General features: G+C 37.3%; 2 protein-coding genes, 1 non-coding gene and 1 pseudogene across 7 annotated transcripts; all 4 read right to left on the bottom strand.

Annotated features, from left to right (window-relative positions):
- Nucleotides 1–742: 742 nt before the first annotated feature.
- On the bottom strand, nucleotides 743–5,418 carry LOC107794636 (trihelix transcription factor ASIL2-like; annotated as a pseudogene).
- Nucleotides 5,419–6,836: 1,418 nt separating this feature from the next.
- On the bottom strand, nucleotides 6,837–6,909 carry TRNAA-UGC (transfer RNA alanine (anticodon UGC)). The gene has a single exon. It is a non-coding gene; the product is annotated as a tRNA-Ala (tRNA).
- A 2,455-nt stretch (nucleotides 6,910–9,364) lies between these two features.
- On the bottom strand, nucleotides 9,365–16,201 carry LOC142180250 (transcription initiation factor TFIID subunit 12b-like). Of its 5 annotated transcripts, none has more exons than XR_012708444.1 (8): nucleotides 15,989–16,201; nucleotides 13,432–13,980; nucleotides 13,020–13,094; nucleotides 11,853–11,931; nucleotides 10,681–10,745; nucleotides 10,376–10,411; nucleotides 10,071–10,295; nucleotides 9,365–9,737 (listed from the first exon to the last, which is right to left on the bottom strand). XR_012708444.1 is itself a non-coding variant. In XM_075251247.1 (7 exons), the coding sequence occupies exons 1-7, from the start codon at nucleotides 16,184–16,186 to the stop codon at nucleotides 10,122–10,124; spliced, it is 1,176 nt and encodes a 391-aa protein (XP_075107348.1). In that variant the 5' UTR covers nucleotides 16,187–16,201; the 3' UTR covers nucleotides 10,065–10,121. The 5 variants fall into 5 exon arrangements, 2 of the variants coding, with proteins under 2 accessions (XP_075107348.1, XP_075107349.1); XR_012708445.1 differs by having other exon boundaries at nucleotides 13,432–13,914; XR_012708446.1 differs by having other exon boundaries at nucleotides 13,432–13,890.
- Nucleotides 16,202–17,628: 1,427 nt separating this feature from the next.
- LOC107768453 (uncharacterized) lies at nucleotides 17,629–19,774 on the bottom strand. Its single transcript, XM_075252613.1, has 3 exons — nucleotides 19,521–19,774; nucleotides 18,520–19,472; nucleotides 17,629–18,284 (listed from the first exon to the last, which is right to left on the bottom strand). The coding sequence occupies exons 1-3, from the start codon at nucleotides 19,772–19,774 to the stop codon at nucleotides 17,629–17,631; spliced, it is 1,863 nt and encodes a 620-aa protein (XP_075108714.1).
- Nucleotides 19,775–24,640: the final 4,866 nt, after the last annotated feature.

Here is a 24,640-nt window from a genome sequence, read left to right as displayed (position 1 = left end):
CATTCAAGAGAAGAGCCTGCGTTAACACAAATAAAGCAAACTAAAAGTTAAAACTTGAACAAATAACGAATAAAAGCTTAACTTAACTAAATAATCAATAACTAAGTCCCCGGCAACGGCGCAAAACACTTGTTGATTCTCCAAGTACACGCAAGTATACGTGGCTGTCAAGTAATAAAGTGACTCGAAAGGCGGATGTCGAACCCACAGAGACTTAGATTGATCGTTAACTAAGCAAACTAAAATCAATTAATTGTCCAAGCTATTTAAGAGTCACATTTTTCTATTAATCTACTATTGCGGGAATTAAACAAGTAACAACTAATTTATCAAGAATGCAAATGCGTATGATGAGATTTTACTTCAGAGGAGATGAAAATTCCAGGGTTGTGGTCGGTTTATCAATCCTATTAAGTTCAATAATTACACTCGTTAATCCAGATTATCTATGGTTGTTAATTAATCGGATCATTTATATGAATAGCATGTTCCCTCAATATTACTCGCATGCCCACAATTTATCAATCTTATATTCCTATGGTATTGAGTCTATCATGAACGAATATATTCCTATCCTAACCGCGAAATCTTCCCCCGAGCCACGGGTTCAGAAACAAGCTCTCTCTAATTCTACTCTAATCTATACACGGCTTTCCCAAGTATAGCATAGATAGTAGTGTGAATTGGTAGCTACAACAATTCACAAGTGGAAACTAGAATTAAAGAAACCACCACAAGATGATAATCCGAATTAACGAAGATGCAATTATTAAACGTTAATAATCATGTCAACCACAACCCTAGACCGTAGAGTGCTTAGCCACTCATGTTCGTAGCAACAAATTTCCAAGTATTTTGCATAAAACAATTACAAAGAAAAGATAGAGGGATGAAGAACTCTATGATTTTCTCCTCCAAAAGTGATTCCATGTGATGTTCTTGCCTCCAGTCGCAAAACTCTCCTAAAGATGGTATGTTTTGACTATTTATATGTGTAGGGAAGAGACCTAAACGAAATAACAAAGTCCAAAACCAAATAGGAGACAAAATAGGCTTTTAAAAACCTGAGCCCGCTCGCTACGGACCTCGCCTCGCGACGCAAAATGCACAGTCCACCTCGCCTCAGACTGGCCTCGCCTAGCGCGCTTGGCATCTCGCGTTGCCACCTCTGTCGTGAGCAAGATGGCTCGTGTCACTGACTTCTTCGGTGCTTCAATCAATTCTGTTGCTTTTGCCTAACATTCTCTTTTCACGTTTTTGTCTTCTTTCTCAATTGTTACACTTTTGTCTTCTTTTATAATTAAATACCAACTAATTAAATAATCATACTTCATTTATTGCGTATAAAATACACACAAAATCTCTACTTTGCTCTCAATTTCGTCTTCAACGTACCTACACATAAAAATAAACTCAATTTAGTACGAATATAGTATAGTTTTGCATTAAAGCACCTAAAATGCAAGGTTAAGTAATGCACTAAAAATATGAAATTATAGCCAAACATCAATCAACAAAACACCCAACAAGAAAGGGCAAAGGTAGAATCAATTACCTTTAGTGTAAAGCAACATTTGGTTTCCTATCTTTTGGAAATATATAATTAGTGTCCTGAACTCACCTTGGCTTTGTTTTAAGGCTTAGTCTTTGCAATTCTTGGTTTTGTTCTGAAAGAGTGGAATCTGATGGGCAAAAGGTCAGCACGGTGCACTAAGCTCCCGCTATGCGCGGGGTCTAGAGAAAGGCCGGACCACAAGGGTCTATGTCTATTGTACGCAGTCTTACCCTGCTGTCACGACCCCAAATTCCCTCCGTAGGAGGTCGTGATGGCACCTAGTCTCTAAGACTAGGTAAGCCTAACAATACGGAATAATCATAAATATCTGAAAATAAATAAACTACAATTCAAATGATTACAACTCCCAAAACCCGGTAGATATAAATCACAAGCTTCTAAGAATTTATTCTCAATGTCTCTATATGTCAAGGTCTAAAAATAAATATAAGGAAGCAACATAAAATGATAGAAGGGGACTTCGGAGTCTGCGGACGCTGGCAGATATACCTCGAAGTCTCCGTGCGCAGGTAACTCACTGACGTCTAAGCTGGTAAAATGTACCTGGATATGCACAAAAAGATGTGCAGAAACGTAGTATGAGTACACCACAGCGGTACCCAGTAAGTGTCAAGCCTAACCTCGGTAGAGTAGTGACGAGGTCAGGTGAGGCCCTATTAGAATATAATAATGGCATGGTAAAATATTTATCAATGTAGTAAAATACAATGACATTGGAAATGAATCAAATAGTATGTCACATTTAATGACACCAAATAATTGCAAATAATATCTCGTGGAATCAAAACAGAATTTCCTTCAACTTTATGAAAATCACAACAATTAATCGAAAGTAACTATGGCCATAAATCAATATCAACAAGGGCACTACCGAGGTACCGCCTCGTAGTCCCAAATTATAAATAATTTCACAATATCTCATTTTCTTATATCACCGCGGGAGCCTTCACAATTTATTTAAAGAAAATATTTTTTTTCCCGAAATAACATCCCGCGTTTTAACCACCCTTATCACACCGCATGACTTCTAGTAGTCATCCCTACTAGCCACGCGTATCAAGCCACCCTTATCTCACCGCATGCGTTTCAACACCCAGACCTTATACCACCGCATGCGTATCAATATCACAATATATCACAATTTGCACCTCAAGTGCCCAATATTTCAATTTTTCTACAAAAAAATCAACAACAATATTTTTCAATAATAAAGAGCTCACGGCTCATGCCAGAATAATCAAAAAAAAATCTTACGAAAATATTCAAGAATAAATAATTCAGAAAAATAATATTTCAAATTTTTAATACGTTGCTTCAATATCAAATTTAAAAATGTCAAATACTTCATATTAATAATATTTAATTTAAAGAAAATCAACCTTCAAATAATGCACAGTATAAAAGAAACCAAGTTTCAATTAAACAGGTAAAACAATTAGCAGGGAAAAGGCAAACAAATTTAAAATATATATCACAGATCAATGATGAAGAATATAACAAGATAAAATAATTTAATAAATGCGCAACAATGATCTACACAATTTAAAAATATAATCCTTCACATTTAGCCCGTGTACACACTCGTCACCTCGTGTACATGACTTTCAACACATTTCAATAATCACATTAATATCAATCCTAGGGAAAATTTCCCCCACACAAGGTTAGACAAGTCACTTACCTCGACTTGCTCCAATTTAATCAAGTATTATGCTTTTTCCTCGATTTTTCGACTCCGATCGACTCGTATCTAGTCATAATTAATTCGATATAGTCAACAAAAATTATAGAAATCAATTTCATAAGAAAATATTATATTTTTTTTAATAAAATCCGAAATTAACTCAAAATTTGCCCGTGGGGCCCACATCTCAGAATCCGGCGAAAGTTACGAAATATGAACGCCCATTCCAACACGAGTCTAGCCATACCAAAATGACTAAATTCCAATAACGATTCGACCCTCAAATCCACTAATCTATCCAGGAGGATTTTCAAATTCTTCCAACTTAAATCACCAATTAAATGTTAAAAACCATGCTGGATTCGGGTAATCTAACCAAGATTGAGTTAAGAACATTTACCCCAATGTTTTTCCTTGAAGATATATCAAAAATCGCCTCTACTCAAGCTCCAAGTTGTTAAAAATGACGAATGGGACGAAGGCCCCCTGTTTTTATAACTTACGGATCTGACCAGGCTGACCTCGATCGTGGGGTCCGATCCTGGATACTCGATCATGGGAGTCCGATCATGGAAAGTCCGATTAAGGGGATTCCGATCATGGGGAGTCCGATTAACTAGACCTCAAATACTGCTATGAGCTATCACTATTATTGTGGTTGTTGGCGGTGGTGGTATGATTGTTGCTACGGTGGTTGCTATTCCCAACCCTCCGATGTTGCTTCAGCTGCGAAAGCTCCAATTGTGTATTCATAAAAAACTGCATTCTCTGCAACTCCAGTTCTTTAGCAAACTTCATCCTTTATTTCTCCATCTCCACCATTTGTTGTATCTTTGCGCTCTCTGCTTGTTCATAAGCTTCCCCAAATTTCAGAATCGCCCGTGTCAACTCCCTCACTGAATTCCCCCAGTTTTTGCCCTTTCCACTAGCTTCTCCACTTCCTCCACGTGTCCCCTGCCTCATTGCACTTGAGTTCATCAATTCCCTCTGAATCCTTGGCCTCTTTCTCTGAAAAGTTCCCGGCGGGAAACTGTCAGTTGAATTAGGCGAAAGCTCCGGTTCCGACTCCGATTCCGACGTGTCTGAATCAACGTGAGGCCTTTTTCGAAAGGGTTGCTTCTGCTTCTATTGTTGTGATTGCGGATGTTGATGTGGTCTAAGATGAGGAAGGGACCTAACTCCCATAGGAATACCCACAGGCACTTGCAGTTTTTGATTACTTAAATATAAATTAGACGGTTCAGCACCTCCGGCGGCGATGGTTGGATTGATCTTAGCCGTCGCGCCAATCAACTGATCCAGTTTCTCAAAGAAAGGCCACTTGCTCGGACCTTGACCCGAAGCGATCTTAGACTTCTCCAGCTTGTATTTCTTCTTCACAGTATCAATTCGATTTTTGCACTGAATATTAGTTTTAGGTGTTTTTCTATAATCTTCACGACTACCAACAATGTCGGCTACATCTTTCCAGTGCTTTTGTTTCAAATTACCTCTGCTCAACTCCAAGTATCGCTCACCCCAAGCGTCGATCAGTACACCCGTAGCACCTTCACTCCAGCAATCCTCCCTTCCACCACCGCCACCTCCACCGCTTCCGCCGGACGTTCTAAGAGGTTGCGGTTGCTGTATCGGTAGAGCTAAAGTCAAGGTGTTCTGAGGAGGCGGCGCTGATGCTACCGTCACCGTTATCCTGCCGTTAGATCGCGGCGATTCTGGAGATCGAGATCCAGAGCCACCGGACTGATGAGAGTGAGTTTCTTCATCGTGCTCCATAAATTCCGGTGCGCCGATCTGAGAGATTGTAACGAGGAATGTAGAGAGAGAAAGAGAGAGGAAGTTTTGGGGTAGGTGCGATTAGGGTTTCAGTTGACCGGCCGAATTTAATGATTGTTTTTTGGTTAGTATAAACTGAATTTGATAAAAGCAAAGTTTTAAAAGTTATTTTGGACATTTTATCGGTTGGACGGAAAAAACAGAGGTGGGTGTGACGGCGTCGGTCTTAGGGAACTGAAGGGAATAGGACACGTGGAGGCTAGGCAAAGGGGGGAAATTGGGTCCGACTACTTTTACGGGTTCAATTGAGTTTGGTAACGAGGAAATCCATCACCGGCGTGATAATTCATTACTCATTAGGCCGGCTTAAGTTTTTTTTCTTTATTTTTCTTTTTAAATTTATACTAGTAGATATTTTATTTTCACAGATGGTGTGCATGATTGCATAATTGACACACAACATTATTTGAAGTTTAAGAGCCCGTTTGGACATAAGAAATTTTTCACTTTTTTTTGAAATTTTTTTGTTTTTTTTCGAAATCAGCGTTTGGTCAAAAAAATTTTAATTTTTACTTGAATATGCATTTTGAAATTTTTCAAAAATTTGAAAACTCAAAAAAACTTTTTTCAGAATTTTCACTCAGATCGCTTACAAAACTTCAAAAACAACTCATAATTATATTCATGTCCAAACACAACTCTAATTTTCAAATATCATTTTCACTTAAAAAAAATTTCACTTTTTTTAAAAATTTTACAATTCTTATGTCCAAACATCCACTAAGTCATAATCAGAGGAAATGAAAGGAAAATAAGAATATATATAATCCTTTTAGAATAATTAACACTCCATCTTTTTTAATTTATGTGATCATATTTCTTTTTAATCTTAGTTACAAAATGAACTACACTAATGTGGATTTAAATTCAATTTTATAAGTTCACAAAGCTAAAGTCCCACAGTGTTATGTCTTATTCAAAATGATTAGTTAGAAAATCTTCCGGTTTTTCCTTAAACTCATATCCAGAGAAAAAATTTGGACATAAAATGAAATATTATGAGCTTTCTTCCCTTTTGAGTCCCATAAAAGGAAGAAAAGAAGAAGAAGTAAGTAACAAAATAATAAGCAAATGGACTCAAATTGAATGTTTAAATTTTTTCTCTTAGAAATATTTTTTCAATTTTAAAAATTAACTATTTGACGGTGCTCATGAACTTTCAAAAACGAAAAAACTACTATTATCTGGTTACGTTCTTCTTTATTGCACAAACTTTTTCAAGAAATATTTGCAAAAAATCTAAAACTTTTTTCAAAAGGTAATACGTAATTCATAGTTTAGCTGCTCTTGGACTGTTGCACATACTCTATATTTTGCAAAATATGAGTATATTATTCGCAAATTAATATCTTTATAATTTTGTCTATTATTTCTATTTTAACTCGAAAAAGAATTTGAAGCTGAAAGTTTGATTTGAGGAGTAGTTCAAGTGAAATAACTAATACCACTCACAAAACCTTAACCTTGTTGAGGTGAAATTCATGCCCAAACTTCAATTATATGGAGTTGACTCTCTTTCAACTTTAATCAATATTATTTGAACTGGTCCTTAAGTTCTGCAAATCAAAGTAAGACTTAAAAATTGGGTTCAATCTGAATTAACAAAAATACAACATTTAAGTGTCTAATTGGATGATATTACTGTGAGATGTATTCCTGTTTTCCTCAAAGATCCATTGTGTTTTGCAGGAAAATTGATTATTAGAAAATAGAATGATAAGAAATTGGAAAAAAATTTATTAGTGGAGATGCGGGGGATCGAACCCCGTGCCTCTCGCATGCAAAGCGAGCGCTCTACCATTTGAGCTACATCCCCAGTTGTTCTAACTTGTCAAATATTTTATATCACCGACTTTCTAGTATATGAAACATAACCAAAAAGAGGGCTATCTGTCTGTTTTGTTTTGTGGATAAGAGTCTTTTGAATATATTGTATCCTTTTTTTAATTTAGTTTAATAGTATTTTTACTATTTAATTTAACGGTATTATATTTTACTAATTGATAAGTCTACTAAGGCCTCATTTGTTTTTTTAAGATTAAGACGCCTGAATCTGAATACACATCTGAAAATTAAAATATATATTAAGATTTGAATACTAAATGATTAACACTATTTGATTTTTAATATCTGAATGTATAAAATTTATCTTTATTTGAAAATTAATAAACATAAAACTCAAATGAAATACTAATTAATCTAATATTCTATCAAATAAAATATTTATTTTTTAAAAATATAGTAGCTGGTGGTGATGGCCAATGGTAGTGTTTGTGAATACCGACTAGAGACGGTGGTTGGTGGTAGGTTTGGTTGATGGTGGTGGTTCAGGGTAGTAGCTAGTGGTGATTAGTAGTGGTGGCGATTATGATTGAGGATGGTGGTGGTGAGTGGTGATTGTTAATAATGGTGGGTGGTGGTGGTGGTGTGGTGGTAGTTTATAATGATGGGTAGCGCCGGTTATGATTGTTGATGGTGATGGGGTGGTTAGTTATGGTAGTTGAGGTGGATGAGTGTTTGTGGTTGAGAATGATGGTGGTGGGAGTGGTGCGGATGGCGGGTGGTGGTAGTCGATTATGGTGGCGGTTATGATTGAGGATGATGGTGGTGGTGGTGGCGGCATGATGTTAGTTGATAATGGTAGGCGGTGGCGATAATTAAAATGAATATGGATGATAGCATCTTAATGAAATTAAATCTCTGTTATGGATCTTAATCATACAGACCTATTTAGACCTATTATGTGGTTGTGAAGTAAAAAAAAAAAATCACTTAATGATTTAGATCTGAATAATTAAGATTCAGACTTTAAAAACAAACGCACTTAATGTCTAAGATTTGAATGATTAAGATTCAGACTTTCATTTAGTGCAAACAAATGAGGCCAAAACTCCCTAAAATGATCATGAATCATGTCTAACAATCGTATAGTTGCTGACTGGCTAATTTATTTTAATTATAATAACACTCTAAAACTAAACAATGACAAATAATAAAATATTAAGTAACAATAAAATAAGCATCGTATTTAAACCATCCAAACAAGAATAGAGCCACTGGTAAATGATGGGTTTTTGAGCATCTCATTTTCCTTACCGAGGTAGTTTATGAATGAATATTACCTAATGAACAGGTAGCTGTTGAGGCCCCGATTTATTCCGACTCACGTTGTGTAAGACCATTATAAGGGAAAAACGCTTTATACCAAAAAAGATTTCAATTTAATGCTCGAATTCGAGATCTTTAATTAAGAGAAGATAGATCTTATCCATCTAAGCACAAATTTGATACATTTAGCTTAGCCTCCAAGCTTACCAAGACATGATTCACAATTAATAAAAACTGCCAGAAACAAAAAAGGATTCCACACTTGAAAAATAACCAAAATGTACTCAAAGAAAAAAAAATTGGATTTTATAGACAAATATTTACTAAAGACATTATAAACAGAACTTTATATATATATATATATATATATATATATATATATATATATATATATATATATTGAACTGTCAAATTTCTGGTCGGACCAACATTAATATGTGAAAGACATCAGGTAATGAAGATTATTTTCCAATAGGTCGCTTCTTCAAATGGTGACCTGCTTTAAAATTCAATATTTTGTTTAGATCACTACTTTAAACAGCCATTTGTGTATTTCAATGTGTTGTTTGTGTCTTTTAAGTTACTAATTTCCTTAAAGAAGATAGAAATATTTAATACAGCGTGTATGGATCGTAGGCACTTGCATAAGCATGTTAATGGAGGCAGAATATATAAATCAACCATTTCCAGAGAATGAATTGCAGGGTATTCATCCTAATTTGTCAATATTTGCATCTGATGATAATTTGCAGGCCAAAGTTCTGCTAATTATGTTGATGGAGGCAATTATGAAATGTTTAGGACTCTTGAAATCTTTTCGACGTAAAGCCTATGCTATAAGTACTCCTGAATTGCGCAGAGCACTTTGACATGAAATAGGAGCAGAGTAATTGGTAAATTCCGGTAGTAATAAGCAGGTTCAATTGGACCCATAACTTTCGATACGGAGTAAAAAATTATGTGTAAAAATCTACTAAAATTGCAACAAAGAACCCATAGCTTTAAAATATAATGAGTTCAATGCTAAATATGTTAAAAGTTGAAACCATAGAGTTTAAATCCTGGATACGCCTCTGAGCTGAACCTCTTGCAATGAATATGTCAAGAGGATTTTCTATTAAAAAAAATTATGTCTCTGCCATAGTGAAATCTGAAAGGTACCCTTGAAAAGAAAAATCTGTTTGTGATTTCTAACGGCATAAAACCTGTTTGATACAATGTTTCAACTGTGATAAAGGGTAAACCAAAGATTTAACCTCGTTCGTTGGTATATAGAACGAAGAGGTGGCTAACAGAATAATTTACAGGATATTAGTGAACATGTCATCCAGCGGACTACTGTGGAGAAGCCAAATCTGAGCAAGTTCATCGTCACAGGCTGAATTAGCTACTGTCAACTAAACTGCATACTTTACAGGCCTTTAAGACCATTCAACTATTGGTGGTTCATTCTGCACTTTTTCTTCGCACGCCTCAAGTCTCAAAAACTTCCATTAAACTACACCTATATAACTCATGCCTCCCATCATTATTGATCTGCAACATGGAGAATATGATTAGCTCGTTCGTATGTGTAAACATGATAATCCAAGTGCATGACAGGTAAAAGATGACCATGACAAAATGACTTGTAACTACTGATTTGCAGTGAAAGCCCAAAAAGTAACAGCATTATTGCAGCAGCTAAGACATAACTTAAAACACCACACTACATACAGCACATTTATCCAATGTGCAACTGGTGTTGGTCTAGAGAACAATCGCTTATACAAACTAGTGATGGGGCATGAAAATTAAGAGCCACTAAAGGCTGGATTCTCCAGTAAACCAAATTACAGCAGAATTCATCCTAGAAGAAGTGACATTTACCATTCAGGTCTGTACAGTTAACACGGGAGATAACCAAGAACTCCTGGGACATCAAAACTTTGTCATCTCATGCAGCATTTGTGAAGCATTAGACTGTGAGACCAATTTCTCTGAACTTGGAGGTCTGATCATGTGATTTGAGTCACCCACCCCTGGTCTCACGGTCTCCTTAGCACTAGTATGTGTACTTGTTTCTGCTTGTGAGGCCTCCATCAACGTACGTATCTAAGTCAAATTAACAACGATTCTAAAAGTTATCCACCAAGATTGAGGCAGGTTGTATTATCATATAGAATTGCACTCACCACATCCAAACGCTTTTTGTGGAGATCACTTGGTGACTGCACAGAGTTAGAAACACATTGTCAAAGAAAACATTAATTTTCACCCAGCTTTAATAACTCCAACCAATGACAAATAAGTAGATTACCAGCAACTGGTGGACTACAACCAGAAACCAAACCAATGAACAAGGATGAGGTAAAGATATTTTGTCAGAGTACATCTAGTAGTCATAATTCATGTTATCTCATTATTCTACATTAGTGCAGATAGAAAAAGGGACTATACCACCACGTAAAAACTAAGAAAGAGAGGCAGAGATACATACATGTTCTGGATAGTGTTTCCTCTCCTCACTTGAAAAGCCTGGAATAGTCAAATGCCAGTTTTTCTCTGTAGAAATCACAATTAGATTAGAAAAATACCTCAGTTTCCTATATTTCTTTGAAAATGATATAAAACATCATTAGATGATATAAAACATCTCCCTAATATACCAATTACAACTTATCCTAAATATGTCTGGGGGTGTTTGCACATGCAAGTGCGCCCACTGCAAACATTCTAACATTCTCGCTAATACTTGAAGACATCCTAAAGTAGCTCTCTATGCGCGATAAAATAGAGTGCATTAGGCAAAAAAAGCTGGTCCTTACTGATATTGATGTTTACATATTCCAAATATCTGAGATAGTTAGTACCTTAACAAGAAATGTTACCTGCTGTAGTTAAAACATGAAATGTGTGGAAGCTTTTAAAACCACTTGATCTCTCTCTATATATATACAACAGCTACAATTTGTATCTCTCAGATGCATGGTCATATTGCTATACCATTAGGGACATATGATATTTAAGTTCCTGGAACTCACATTCAGGAGCTTAAGCTTCAACTACTCCTAATGATAATAGAGAGCTTGGTATTCAACTATAACCTGTCCATTGAAAATTTTGCTAGCTACTCATAAATATGAAAGTGGTGACATGTGTGTGCCATAAGCAGATGAAAAGCTTAAGATGCATAAGAAAGTGAAGGAGATGATATGATAAAAGTTGGTATCAAAGTGAAAATGCTAGATAAAACTGCCATTATCCAGTACAGCATATAGCTCCATAAATTCTGAACATGACCACGATCTTTCCTAGTATCCTGGAAGCTAATGAACATTTGGGGGGGGGGGACTACTGGGAGAGCCTTAAACCGAAGGCATTCTATTTGTCTACGGCCATAATACCCTTTTACCCATTTTATGTCCACAGGATAGCTGTTTTCTTCCTAAACGAGGATTATCTCACTACATAAGCCTGTAAAGAGCATACTAATCAACAAAAAGAAAATAGAAATATACTAAAACAAATATACACCATATAAATGCAACCTTTGTACCTAATAATGCAATCTTTACAATTAAAAACTGTACCAAGTGATAAAAACGGTCTTTCTAAATAATGGAAACAAAATAAAGAATAGATCCTTTATTTCCAGTTGCAGGCACAAACCTAGATGTAACAGTACATCCTTGGACTCCAAAGTCGAAGATTTTCGATGCTTCGCCAAATTGCAAGCAAATGTAGTAACCTACAATGAGGCGTTGAACATAAGTACGTAAAAAGCATGATAAATAATCAATGTAAAACAAATTCATGTATGTCAGTTTTTCATGAACAATTATCTGCACAAAGAATTTTAGATGACGCTGGTGAAATACAAAAGGGTGGTAGAACAAACTGGTACAAGTGCCAGAGTAATAAATTTTAGTTTACAAAAAAATAAAAGTATTGCAACAATCACCTGACGTGGTTGCATAATACATAATTTACAAGCCAAAAATTTCAGTATTAGCCAGAAAAGAAAAAGGGCACCTGGGGAGCAACACCCTGAAGTCATAGGAGTATGTAACTCTAGTTAAATTGAGGACTGCAGCAGTTTATTGCAGACTGGAAATGACCCTAACGGTGATATCATGTTTATGGCTCTGAGGCGCAGACATTGCTAGAAAGCTACCGTGTGCAAGGTGATAGATTGGACACCAGGGAACATTCAATTGGATATGGTTGTGTTATCTTTCCATCCTTTGACCAAATAAAAGTATGACTCACATCTTGTAGCATATCACCATTTCATTAGGAATATACAGGACATGTAGGGTATTAGAGAAATAAGCTTTTGATATCATTTAATAACCAAGCACTAAAATAAAAATGTCAACCACTTTCTGATGAAAGACATATTCTTAGACAACTGCCAAGGCAGGAAAACAACAACGTCCTTGATTTACAATCCAAGGTCGATTCACTTGATGATCTTATACCAGAACCTCGCGAAGAAGATTCATTATCATCCTTTGACTGTGTTTAGAAGTCCAAATTGAATGGAATAAGGAAAAAGTAATGAACAAGAGATTTTACAACAAACAAGAAAAAGAGAAGGAAAAAGAGAGGACTGAGGAGGGAAACCAAAATCAGCAGGATGGCAATATCCCTTTAAGTGCATATTATTCAACAACTATACAGTCTAACAAGCGAGCACATCAATTATTTCACCCGAAAGGTACCCAAATCAGTGATAGCCAAATGTGATACACACAGCAAACCACAACCAACCCAGTAACTGCCCTACCCAGAAAAGAAAGACAACAACAATGAATAAAGCATATTCAAGCCTACCGAATCAATGAAGTCATCAGCAATCTCTAGAAGAAGATCTTCAACTTCAGGATCAAGCTTTCCATGTGAATCCACCTGAAAAATTACAATAGTGATTGCTCAAACATCAGTGAGCAAAATCAACTGGTGGAAAACTTTACAATAGTAACAGTGTTGACCATACTATTAGGTTAGTCGGACTCACTCTCTTCAGAAAAATTCTATATGATGTGATTGAAATTTAAAGTGAGTCTTTTGAAGTTGGGAGGGAGGACAGGAATGTTATCACTATCAGTATATGTAATTTTTCACAAAATTTCAGAAGTTGATTTTGGGCACTTCAAAACTAAAGAAGATATCCATAATTCTATTTGGAGTAACCAACATCGACAACAGGATTTTAGAGATTAATAAAGTGAAGTGGAGGAAGGACCTGTGAAACCAAATCCTGTATCTTTCTCTTTCCAAGAAGCTGATTGCTTGCTTCAGTCCCCTGACTTGAACTTCCCCCAGGAGTAGTTGTACCAGATCCAGTAGCATCTGGTTGTGACCCAGTTAAACTCAGAGATTTTTGGCCAGCTGGGGCAGCCACCCTTGGAGAAGACTGCTGCTGATGCAAAAGCTGCTGTGGCTGTTGTTGTTGTTGTTGCTGCTGCTGCTGCTGCTGCTGATGCATCTGAGGGTGGCCAATCTGTTGTTGCTGTTGTACAATTTGGGATAGTTGCTGTGGGTTCAAACCAATTAAATTTTGATGCAACTGTTGAGATGAAGTTAATTGTTGCTGCATAAGCATTGGTTGCTGCTGCCTCTGCGATTGAAGACGATAGGAGGGGGAATTAGGAGAAGAAATAGCAGGCATTTGCTTCAACCACTGCTGCTGTGATGAATTGTTCTGCATTATTGTAGATTGTCCATTCTGAGTCAATCCAGGTAACTGAGGGTTAATAAATGACGTCCTTGGAAGGTTCTGAACCGATATTTTCTACAGTAAATTGTAACATCAAAGTGAGCACTAAAAACAAATCGTTGCTACGTAATAAGGAATCTGACAAGAGACTATCAGATGTACATTAAATTCCACAAGAGGATTACATGTGATTTACCAAAAGGAGAAACCAAAATTAAAGAAGTGAAGATAATTATGTAATTATGACAGCCTTAAATGACCATCAGCTTCAAATCACTAGCAAATGACGACATCCACAACTCTAAAGCACTTTATAAACAAGACTTCATCTTGGCAATCAATTAATTTTTGTGCCAGAGGTACATTTTCATTATCTTAATATCAAGTTGAAAATTAACAAGACGAGTAAAAGGAGCTCACGTGCACCTAACTAAAATGTCGATAACAATATCCATTGGCTAAGATCATTCTTTCCAGAAAAAAAAATATCACTTGCTGTTCTCTGCAATGTTTCAATTTATTTTTTTAAATTAGATAAAGATTTTATTGAAGTAGATACAAGAGGTATATAAAAGCCTAATGTTCGTTTTTTCTTATAAGGTAATGAATTTATTATTATTAATGTATAGAAGCAAAAACCCCAATATGATTGTTTGCATCGCTTATCTATGAACCATCAATTCCTCTCAAACAGACACCAAGCTTCTCTTCCGCGCCTCAGAACATAACTATAACTCGCAAGTTCGGTGCCTACAGGTTAGATCTTCCACCTTAATGGATATTGTTATTTGTTATGTAGAGAATAAAGTGATTGAAGCAAGTAACTCAAAGATTGTTTTACCCAAAATTTAATCCAACTAGTATAGGGGTTGAAAACATAGGATTACCTAACAAATCACATGTATTAGAATGTACTTTAGGAAAGAAAAACTCGTCGAACTTGAATAACAGAACGAACGTAAAAGCTGCTACTAAAAACGTAATATTAGAAAAAGATTGAGCTTTTAAGTTATAAAATGTAAATGCATCAAATCCCAAAGTATTTTACAGAAAGCAAAATGGGACAAACTGTGTTAATGATACTTCCTCTAGTACTAAATGATCATAATTGGCACCTCCAGACATAGCTATTACAGCGTATAAACCTAACCGAGAAATAGCTGCATACTCAATGAGAAACTGTTCGTTCAGATAAGAACCACATGCTCTAAATGTAGTACAAAAGAACTGTAAGAGCAGCAAACCTATGTTTCTTTGAATCAAATTCAAACTTTCCACAAGGAATTTTTGTCTTTACAAAGTTATTCTCATATATACCACCTAAAGCTTTAACGCGCATTGAAGTTTTGTGCCACCTCAGGGTGAGAGTTTGTGAAGCGGTAGGCACAGTGAAAAATACAGTACCATAGGCTAAAGGCTCTCTAGAAAGTAGTACTAAAAATATTCATGGGCATCCCATAAATCTCAATGTGTTAAAACTTGCAATAGCCCTCATGTTCTTTGTCTCCTGATACTATGAAATGCCAGCACAAAGTTAAACATGAGCATTTTTTTCCTTTGGATAAAATTAAGTTAAACATGAACCTTGTGCCAAAAATCAGCATTTATTTACTATATGCCAAGTTACTTTGAATGACGTTACACGCTTATGCATATGTGTCATTGTTGTGATTGCATAATCCAAGTATCCGGCTATCAGATTTCATAAACAAGAGTCATATCCTAGTTTTGACCTTTTAGTCAACAAAATACATTAGAAATTACCCAGAGCAATCTTTTACAGAAATATCTCGAAACAAACTCTCATGTGATAGGAAATGTCTAGGAGAATGAAAACACAAAAGATTCTCTTTGATTTGCTGCTATGACTAATGACCAAATTCATGACCTGAATGATTTGAAGAACAATTGCTGTGGACAACTTTTTTGGGTTACACAACCTGGAGAAAAATTTGCAACTAGATTTCTGAAAGAGTCGTCTCCAATTTTTACCACGGTGTCAAGTGGAAAACTCATCAGAATAGATGAGAGGGTTAGTTTTTAGCATTAAAGACATGTTACTAGCATGTTCGAAGATTGGCACCTGAGTAGTGGTGAGAGGATTTTGCTGGGACAACTGCTGCCTCAACTGATTTTGATTGACCCTTTGGTGTGCATATGCAAGGGCACCATTTGCCCTTAACTGAGAGCTCATATTGAGAGATCCCATCATTCCCATTGCCTGTATACCCTGCAAGGACTGGCCATGGGAATTCCCTGTATGAAACTGATTCCCCTGCATTAGACCTGCCTTCTGCCGTGGCTGCACCCACAATAGAACTCTTTTCAGAAACACATAAAGCAACAATGACAAATAGCAGTTGTGTCTTGAAAATAACACCCAACAAATTAGCCTTGGTTTAGCATCTTTCTTTTCAAACAAATACCTGATGGTTGCATGGTATGTGTAGACGATGACTTTGGTGCCAACCAAATAGGCCCGAAATTTATCGAACGCCCACACTACAACAAGCAACTCCTTTTCTGTCACAATATAATTTATTTGAGCGGGAGTGAGAGTCTTGCTTGCATAGTAAATAGAGTGAAATATTTTTCTCCTCCTCTGGCCCAATACGGCCCCAATTGCACCATCATTGGCGTCACACACTAGCTCAAATGGCTCGTTCCAGTCAGGAGCCACTATGATTGGTGCACTCACTAACTTCTTTTTCAGCTCCTCGAATGCTTTCAGACAAGCATCGTCAAACTTGAACGACATATCCTTCTCTAACAACCTGCACAAAGGAGAGGAAAATTTTGAGAAATCCTTTATAAATCGGCAATAAAAAACTGCATGTCCCAGAAAACTCCTAACTCATTTCACTAAAATCGGTGGTGGCAACTTTTCAATTGCTTCCACCTTAGCCTTGTCAACTTCCAGTCCATCTTTGGACACCTTGTGTCCCAGCACTATACCTTCATGTACCATAAAACGGTACATTTCCCAATTCAGTACCACATTAGTCTCTTCGCACCTGGCAAGCACTTTAGCAAGATTGGTTAAGCATTCATCAAAAGACGGACCAAACACAGAAAAATTATCCATAAAAACCTCCACAAATCGTTCCACCATATCGTAGAAAATAGCCATCATACATCTTTGAAAAGTCGCAGGTGCATTACACAACTCGAATGACATTCTCTTAAATGCATAAGTACCATAAGGTCATGTAAAAGTGGTCTTTTCTTGATCTTCCGGGGCAATAGCAATCTGATTATACCCGGAATAGCCGTCAAAAAAATAATAGTATTCCTGTCCGACTAACCTGTCAAGCATTTGATCAATGAAGGGGAGAGGGAAGTGATCTTTTCGTGTAGCATTATTCAACTTCTTATACTCTATGCATATTCACCAACCAGTCACAATCCTAGTTGGGATTAATTCATTTTGTTCATTTACTACATCAGTCATACCCCCTTTTCAGGTACACATTGAACATGGCTTATCCACTTGCTATCGGAGATAGGAAATACTATACCTGCGTCGAGCCACTTAATTACTTCTTTTCTTATCACCTCTTTCATGATTGGATTGAGGCGGCATTGATGCTCCGCGCTAGGCTTGTGTGCCTTCTCCATGAGTATTTTGTGTATGCAGAATGCAGGGCTAATACCTTTTATGTTAGACATCGTCCAACCAATGGCATGTTTGTGCTCCCTCAGCACCCTTCAGAGCTTTTCTTCCTACAATTCAGACAAATGAGAAGAAATAATCACAGGTAAAGTGTTAGAATTTCCTAAATATGCATAATGAAGATAAGATGGTAAGGGTTTAAGTTCCAATTTTGGGGCCTCCTCAACTGAGGGTTTAGGAGGCGGGCCGATTGGCCTATCCAGAGGCTCAAATTGGGTTCTTTCTCTTATGTATTCGCACGATGCATCCAGAATGTGCAACATCTCCTCAACCTCTTCTTCAAGTTCCAAGTGATTGAACAATGCCAATGCCTTTTCTAGTGCATCTTCTTTAAACGCCCTTGGCTCTACGGCTAGTTCATTTATCTCCACCACCGAAATCATGGTCAGGTCCTCGTAATGACGAGGCAACTGAATGGCTCGATATACATTGAAGGCTGCTTCTTCATTGTCCACCCTCAGGATCATCTTACTTTCTCGGACTTTGATAATTGCATCTCCAGTGGCCAAAAGAGGTCGTCCCAAGATGATAGGAACTAACTCATCAGCCACGTAATCTAGGATGATAAAATCTGCAGAAAAAATAAACTTCCCAATCTGCAGCAGGACGTCCTCAATTAGCCCCCCAGGATAAACATAAGATCTATCAACTAACTGTAGCATCACCGTGGTGGGTCTCGGAGCTCCTAAGCCCAGTTGTTTGAACACTGACAACAGCATCAAATTGATACTTACACCCAAATCACACAAGGCTCTACCCACATCAAATTCACCAATCCTCACGGGGATGGTAAAACTAACCGGATCCTTAAGTTTTTGTGGAAGCTTATGTTGAATCCTGGAAGTGCACTCCTCAGTAAGTGCTACGGTCTCAAACTCAGTTAACCTCCTTTTATTTGCCACTATGTCCTTAATATATTTTGCATATTTTGGGGACCTCACGGAGCATGTCCACCAAATGGATGTTCAAATGTATCTGCTTCAGCATATCTAGGAATTTGTGAAACATGTGGTCATCATTCTTCTTTCTCAATCTTTGAGGAAAAGGGGGTGGCACCCTCTCTGATTTTTGCTCAGGCTCTATTTTGTTTCTCTCATCTACCTCTACAGGTTTTGGCACTCTTTCTTCTTCGAGCCTAGATTGCTCATTTTTCTTCTTAGGCACTTCTACCAACTCTCTCCTATTTCTCAACGTCACTGCATTGACTTGAGGATTTTTCTCTGTATCACTTGGGAGTGCTCCAGCAGGTCTAGTATTCTGATTGTTAGCCATCTGCCCAAACTGCCTCCCTAGTTTTCTGAACTCTGTGCGCAATTGTTGATTCTCAGTCCTGACTTGTTGACTCTCTGCCCTGACTTGTTGATTCTCAGCCATAACTTTCTGATTGTCTATCAAGAGCTTTTTTATCATGTCAGTCAGAATCTCTTCTGCTTGGTGTGGAGGTTGAGGTGGATGATTGTAATTCACTTGAGGTATGATATTTTGATTTCCACTCCAAGAGAAGTTAAGATGATTCCTCCAGTTCGGATTGTATGTGTTACCATATTGAGCATTTTGATTCATCGGCCCTCTAGCTTGTTGCCCCACGTAGTAGATGGATTCAGGATTCACCGGGCATATGTTACTTGTGTGACCTTCACCACATAACTCGCAACAAGTAGACATCTGTTGCACATGTTGCATCTTTTGTGCATGGTGCATTGTCATTTTATTCATCTGATTTGCTAATCTAGCTATATCTTCCCTCATTGCTGAGAAATCATCAAGCTCGATCACACATGTTGCCTTTTGTTTAAGTGCTCTTCGTGGTTCCCCATCTCCTTGCCAATTATTATCATTAGCAATGAAATTGTTTAGTAGGATCTGGATCTCACTATACGGTCTTGCCATGCAACTACCCCCACATGCTGAGTCAAGATTCATCTTTGATGCTTCATCCAACCCATCAACGAAAGTGTGATCCAACACTTCATCAGTCTGACAATGGTGTGGGAAGTCTCTGAGTAGCCTCTTGTATCTTTCCCAAGCTTGTTGAAGAGTCTCACCATTTCGTTGTTGAAACCCAAGAATCTGGCTCCTCAGTGACTTTGTCTTCTTTGTGGGAAAAAACTTGATTAAGAATTTCCTTGCTATATCATCCCAATTGTGGATTGAGTTCGCCGGCTCCTTTTGTAACCATTCCTTAGCTTCCCCCATCAGTGAAAAGGGAAACAATGTCAGCCTGACATAGTCCTTGGAAACGTTCGGATAATTGTAAGTGTCTGTAATTTTCAGGAAGTTCTGAATGTGCCTCTGCAGGTCTTCATGAGATAGACCCACATATTGCCCTTTGGATTGAATCAGTTGTACCATGTACTGTTTGAGTTTAAAGTGACCCGTGATATCAGGCTTTACAATCGCCTGAGTCATAAGAGCCAGATTGGGCCTTGCAGCCTCTATCACCGGACGCTCTTTATTACCCGCCATCTCTATTGGATGTGGTTGAACTACGATGTCTAACTCTCTTTCAATTCTAGTTCTAGCTTCGACTTCCCTCCTCACTCTATGAAGTGTTCGTTCGATTTCAGGATCAAGAGGAAGGAGATTGTTTGTGCTTCTACTCCTCCGCATTCAAGAGAAGAGCCTGCGTTAACACAAATAAAGCAAACTAAAAATTAAAACTTGAACAAATAACGAATAAAAGCTTAACTTAACTAAACAATCAATAACTAAGTCCCCGGCAACGGCGCAAAAAACTTGTTGGTTCCCCAAGTACACGCAAGTATACGTGGCTGTCAAGTAATAAAGTGACTCGAAAGGCGGATGTCGAACCCACAGAGACTTAGATTGATCGTTAACTAAGCAAACTAAAATTAATTAATTGTCCAAGCTATTTAAGAGTCACATTTTTCTATTAATCTACTATTGCGGGAATTAAACAAGTAACAACTAATTTATCAAGAATGCAAATGCGTATGATGAGATTTTACTTCAGAGGAGATGAAAATTCTAGGGTTGTAGTCGGTTTATCAATTACACTCGTTAATCCAGATTATCTATGGTTGTTAATTAACCGGATCGTTTATATGAATAGCATGTTCCCACAATATTACTCGCATGCCCACAATATATCAATCTTATATTCCTATGGTATTGAGTCTATCATGAACGAATATAATACGGTATTTAATTAAGCAAGACTGTTAGGTATATTCCTATCCTAACCGCGAAATCTTCCCCGAGCCACGGGTTCAGAAACAAACTCTCTCTAATTCTACTCTAATCTATACACGGCTTTCCCAAGCATAGCATAGATAGTAGGGTGAATTGGTAGCTACAACAATTCACAAGTGAAAACTAGAATTAAAGAAACCACCACAAGATGATAATCCGAATTAACGAAGATGTAATTATTAAACGTTAATAATTATGTCAACCACAACCCTAGACCGTAGAGTGCTTAGCCACTCATGTTCGTAGCAACAAATTTTCAAGTATTTTGCATAAACAAATTACAAAGAAAAGATAAAGGGATGAAGAACTCTATGATTTTCTCCTCCAAAAGTGATTCCACGTGATGTTCTTGCCTCCGGTCGCAAAACTCTCCTAAATATGGTATGTTTTGACTATTTATATGGGTAGGGAAGAGAACTAAACGAAATAATAAAGTCCAAAACCAAATAGGAGACAAAATAGGCTTTTAAAAACCTGAGCCCGCTCGCTACGGACCTCGCCTCGCGACGCAAAACGCACAGTCCACCTCGCCTCAGACCTGGCCTCGCCTAGCGTGCTTGGCATCTCGCGTTGCCACCTCTGTCGCGAGCAAGATGGCTCGCGTCGCTGACTTCTTCGCTGCTTCAATCAATTCTGTTGCTTTTGCCTAACATTCTCTTTTCACATTTTTGTCTTCTTTCTCAATTGTTACACTTTTGTCTTCTTTTATAATTAAATACCAACTAATTAAATAATCATACTTCATTTGTTGCGTATAAAATACACACAAAATCTCTACTTTGCTCCCAATTTCGTCTTTAACGTACTTACACATAAAATAAAATTAATTTAGTACGAATATAGTATAGTTTAGCATTAAAGCACCTAAAATGCAAGGTAAGTAATGCACTAAAAATATGAAATTATAGTCAAACATCAATCAACAAAACACCCAACAAGAAAGGGCAAAGGTAGAATCAATTACCTTTAGTGTAAAGCAACATTTGGTTTTCTATCTTTTGGAAATATATAATTAGTGTCCTGAACTCACCTTGGCTTTGTTTTAAGGCTTAGTCTTTGCAATTCTTGGTTTTGTTCTGAAAGAGTGGAATCTGATAGGCAAAAGGTCAGCACGGTGCACTAAGCTTTCGCTATGCGCGGGGTCTAGGGAAGGGCCGGACCACAAGGGTTTATGTCTATTGTACGCAATCTTACCCTGCTGTCACGACCCCAAATTCCCTCTGTAGGAGGTCGTGATGGCACCTAGTCTCTAAGACTAGGTAAGCCTAACAATACGGAATAATCATAAATATCTGAAAATAAATAAACTACAATTCAAATGATTACAACTCTCAAAACCCGATAGATATAAATCACAAACTTCTAAGAATTTATTCTCAATGTCTCTATATGTCAAGGTCTAAAAATAAATATAAGGAAGCAATATAAAATGATAGAAGGGGACTCCGGAGTCTGCGGACGCTGGCAGATATACCTCGAAGTCTCCGTGCGCAGGTAACTCACTGACGTCTAGGCTGGTAAAATATACCTGGATCTGCACAAAAAGATGTGCAGAAACGTAGTATGAGTACACCACAGCGGTACCCAGTAAGTGTCAAGCCTAACCTCGGTAGAGTAGTGACGAGGTCAGGTGAGGCCCTACTGGAATATAATAATGGCATGGTAAAATGTTTATCAATATAGTAAAATAGAATGACATTGGAAATGAATCAAATAGTATGTCACATTTAATGACACCAAATAATTGCAAATAATATCTCGTGGAATCAAAACAGAATTTCCTTCAACTTTATGAAAATCACAACAATTAATCGAAAGTAACTATGGCCATAAATCAATATCAACAAGGGCACTACCGAGGTACCGTCTCGTAGTCCCAAATTATAAATAATTTCACAATATCTCATTTTCTTATATCACCGCGGGAGCCTTCACAATTTATTTAAAGAAAACATTTTTTTTTTCCGAAATAGCATCCCGCGTTTTAGCCACCCTTATCACCGCATGACTTCTAGTAGTCATCCCTACTAGCCACGCGTATCAAGTCACCCTTATCTCACCGCATGCGTTTCAACACCCAGACCTTATACCACCGCATGCGTATCAATATCACAATATATCACAATTTGCACCTCAAGTGCCCAATATTTCAAATTTTCTACAAAAAAAATCAACAACAATATTTTTCAATAATAAAGAGCTCACGGCTTATGCCAGAATAATCCAAAAAAAATATCTTACGAAAATATTCAAGAATAAATAATTCAGGAAAATAATATTTCAAATTTTTAATACGTTGCTTCAATATCAAATTTAAAAATGTCAAATACTTCATATTAATAATATTTAATTTAAAGAAAATCAACCTTCAAATAATGCACAGTATGAAAGAAACCAAGTTTCAATTAAACAGGTAAAACAATTAGTAGGGAAAAGGCAAACAAATTTAAAATATATATCACAGATCAATGATGAAGAATATAACAAGATAAAATAATTTAATAAATGCGCAACAATGATCTAAACAATTTAAAAATATAATCCTTCACATTTAGCCCGTGTACACACTCGTGTACACTACTTTCAACACATTTCAATAATCACATCAATATCAATTCTAGGGAAAATTTCCCCCACACAAGGTTAGACAAGTCACTTACCTCGACTTGCTCCAATTTAATCAAGTATTATGCTTTTTCCTCGATTTTCCGACTCCGATCGACTCGTATCTAGTCATAATTAATTCGATACAGTCAACAAAAATTATAGAAATCAATTTCATAAGAAAATATTACATTTTTTTCAATAAAATCCGAAATTAACTCAAAATTTGCCCGTGGGGCCCACATCTCGGAATCCGTCGAAAGTTACGAAATATGAACGCCCATTCCACCACGAGTCTAGCCATACCAAAATGACTAAATTCCAATAACGATTCGACCCTCAAATCCACTAATCTATCCAGGAGGGTTTTCAAATTCTTCCAACTTAAATCACCAATTAAATGTTAAAAACCGTGCTGGATTCGGGTAATCTAACCAAGATTGAGTTAAGAACATTTACCCCAATGTTTTTCCTTGAAGATATATCAAAAATCGCCTCTGCTCAAGCTCCAAGTTGTTAAAAATGACGAATGGGGCGAAGCCCCCCTGTTTTTATAACTTACGGATCTGACCAGGCTGACCTCGATCGTAGGGTCCGATCCTGGATACTCGATCATGGGAGTCCGATCATGGGGAGTCCGATTAAGGGGAGTCCGATCATGGGGTCCGATCATGGTCCTCGATCATAGCTTCGATCATGGCCCTCGACCCTGGGGCTCGATCACAGCCATCAATCCTGGCTATCGATCATGGCTTCGATCTTTATGGCCTTCGATCACTAGCCTTAGTCATAGCCCTCGATCTTGGGCCTTCGATCACTGGTCTTCGAGCTTGCCTTCGATCATGGATCTCGAGCCTGCCATCGATACTCGGCTCGATTTCTGGGGGCTCGATTGCACATTAGAAGAGAATTTGCAGCAGCTTTTGCAGCAGTTGTTTAAGTCCCATTTTTGATCCGTTAACCATCCGAAACTCACCCGAGGCTCTCGGGACCTCAACCCAATACACCAACCAGTCCTAAAACATCATACGAACTTATTTGAAACCTCAAATCACATCAAACAACGCTAAAATCACGAATCACACATAGATTCAAGCCTAATGAACTTTGAAACTTCCAATTTCTACAAACAACACCGGAACCTATCAAATCAAGTCCGATTGACCTCAAATTTTGTACGTAAGTCATAAATGACATAACGGAGCTATAAAAATTTTCAAAATCGGATTTCGACCCCGATATCAA

Source organism: Nicotiana tabacum, chromosome 4 (assembly GCF_000715075.1).
Source record: "Nicotiana tabacum cultivar K326 chromosome 4, ASM71507v2, whole genome shotgun sequence".
In the NCBI taxonomy this organism is placed as follows: Eukaryota; Viridiplantae; Streptophyta; class Magnoliopsida; order Solanales; family Solanaceae; genus Nicotiana; species Nicotiana tabacum.
This window is presented reverse-complemented; position numbering and strand designations above follow the sequence as displayed.

What these genes read in the sequence shown, in the direction of transcription:
- LOC142180250 (XM_075251247.1), bottom strand. Translation starts at nt 16,186, where the DNA reads ATGCAGGGGAATCAGTTTCATACAGGGAATTCCCATGGCCAGTCCTTG. An exon ending in TACAGGATTTGGTTTCACAG is followed by an intron (nt 13,095 to 13,431) that starts GTCCTTCCTCCA and finishes GTAATTTTTCAG; the next exon opens with GTGGATTCACATGGAAAGCT. An exon ending in GGAAACACTATCCAGAACAT is followed by an intron (nt 10,412 to 10,680) that starts GTATGTATCTCT and finishes AACTCTGTGCAG; the next exon opens with TCACCAAGTGATCTCCACAA.
- LOC107768453 (XM_075252613.1), bottom strand. Translation starts at nt 19,774, where the DNA reads ATGGGGGAAGCTAAGGAATGGTTACAAAAGGAGCCGGCGAACTCAATC. An exon ending in GATCACACTTTCGTTGATGG is followed by an intron (nt 19,473 to 19,520) that starts GTTGGATGAAGC and finishes ATGTGGGGGTAG; the next exon opens with TTGCATGGCAAGACCGTATA. An exon ending in CCATTTGGTGGACATGCTCC is followed by an intron (nt 18,285 to 18,519) that starts GTGAGGTCCCCA and finishes TGCTGTTGTCAG; the next exon opens with TGTTCAAACAACTGGGCTTA.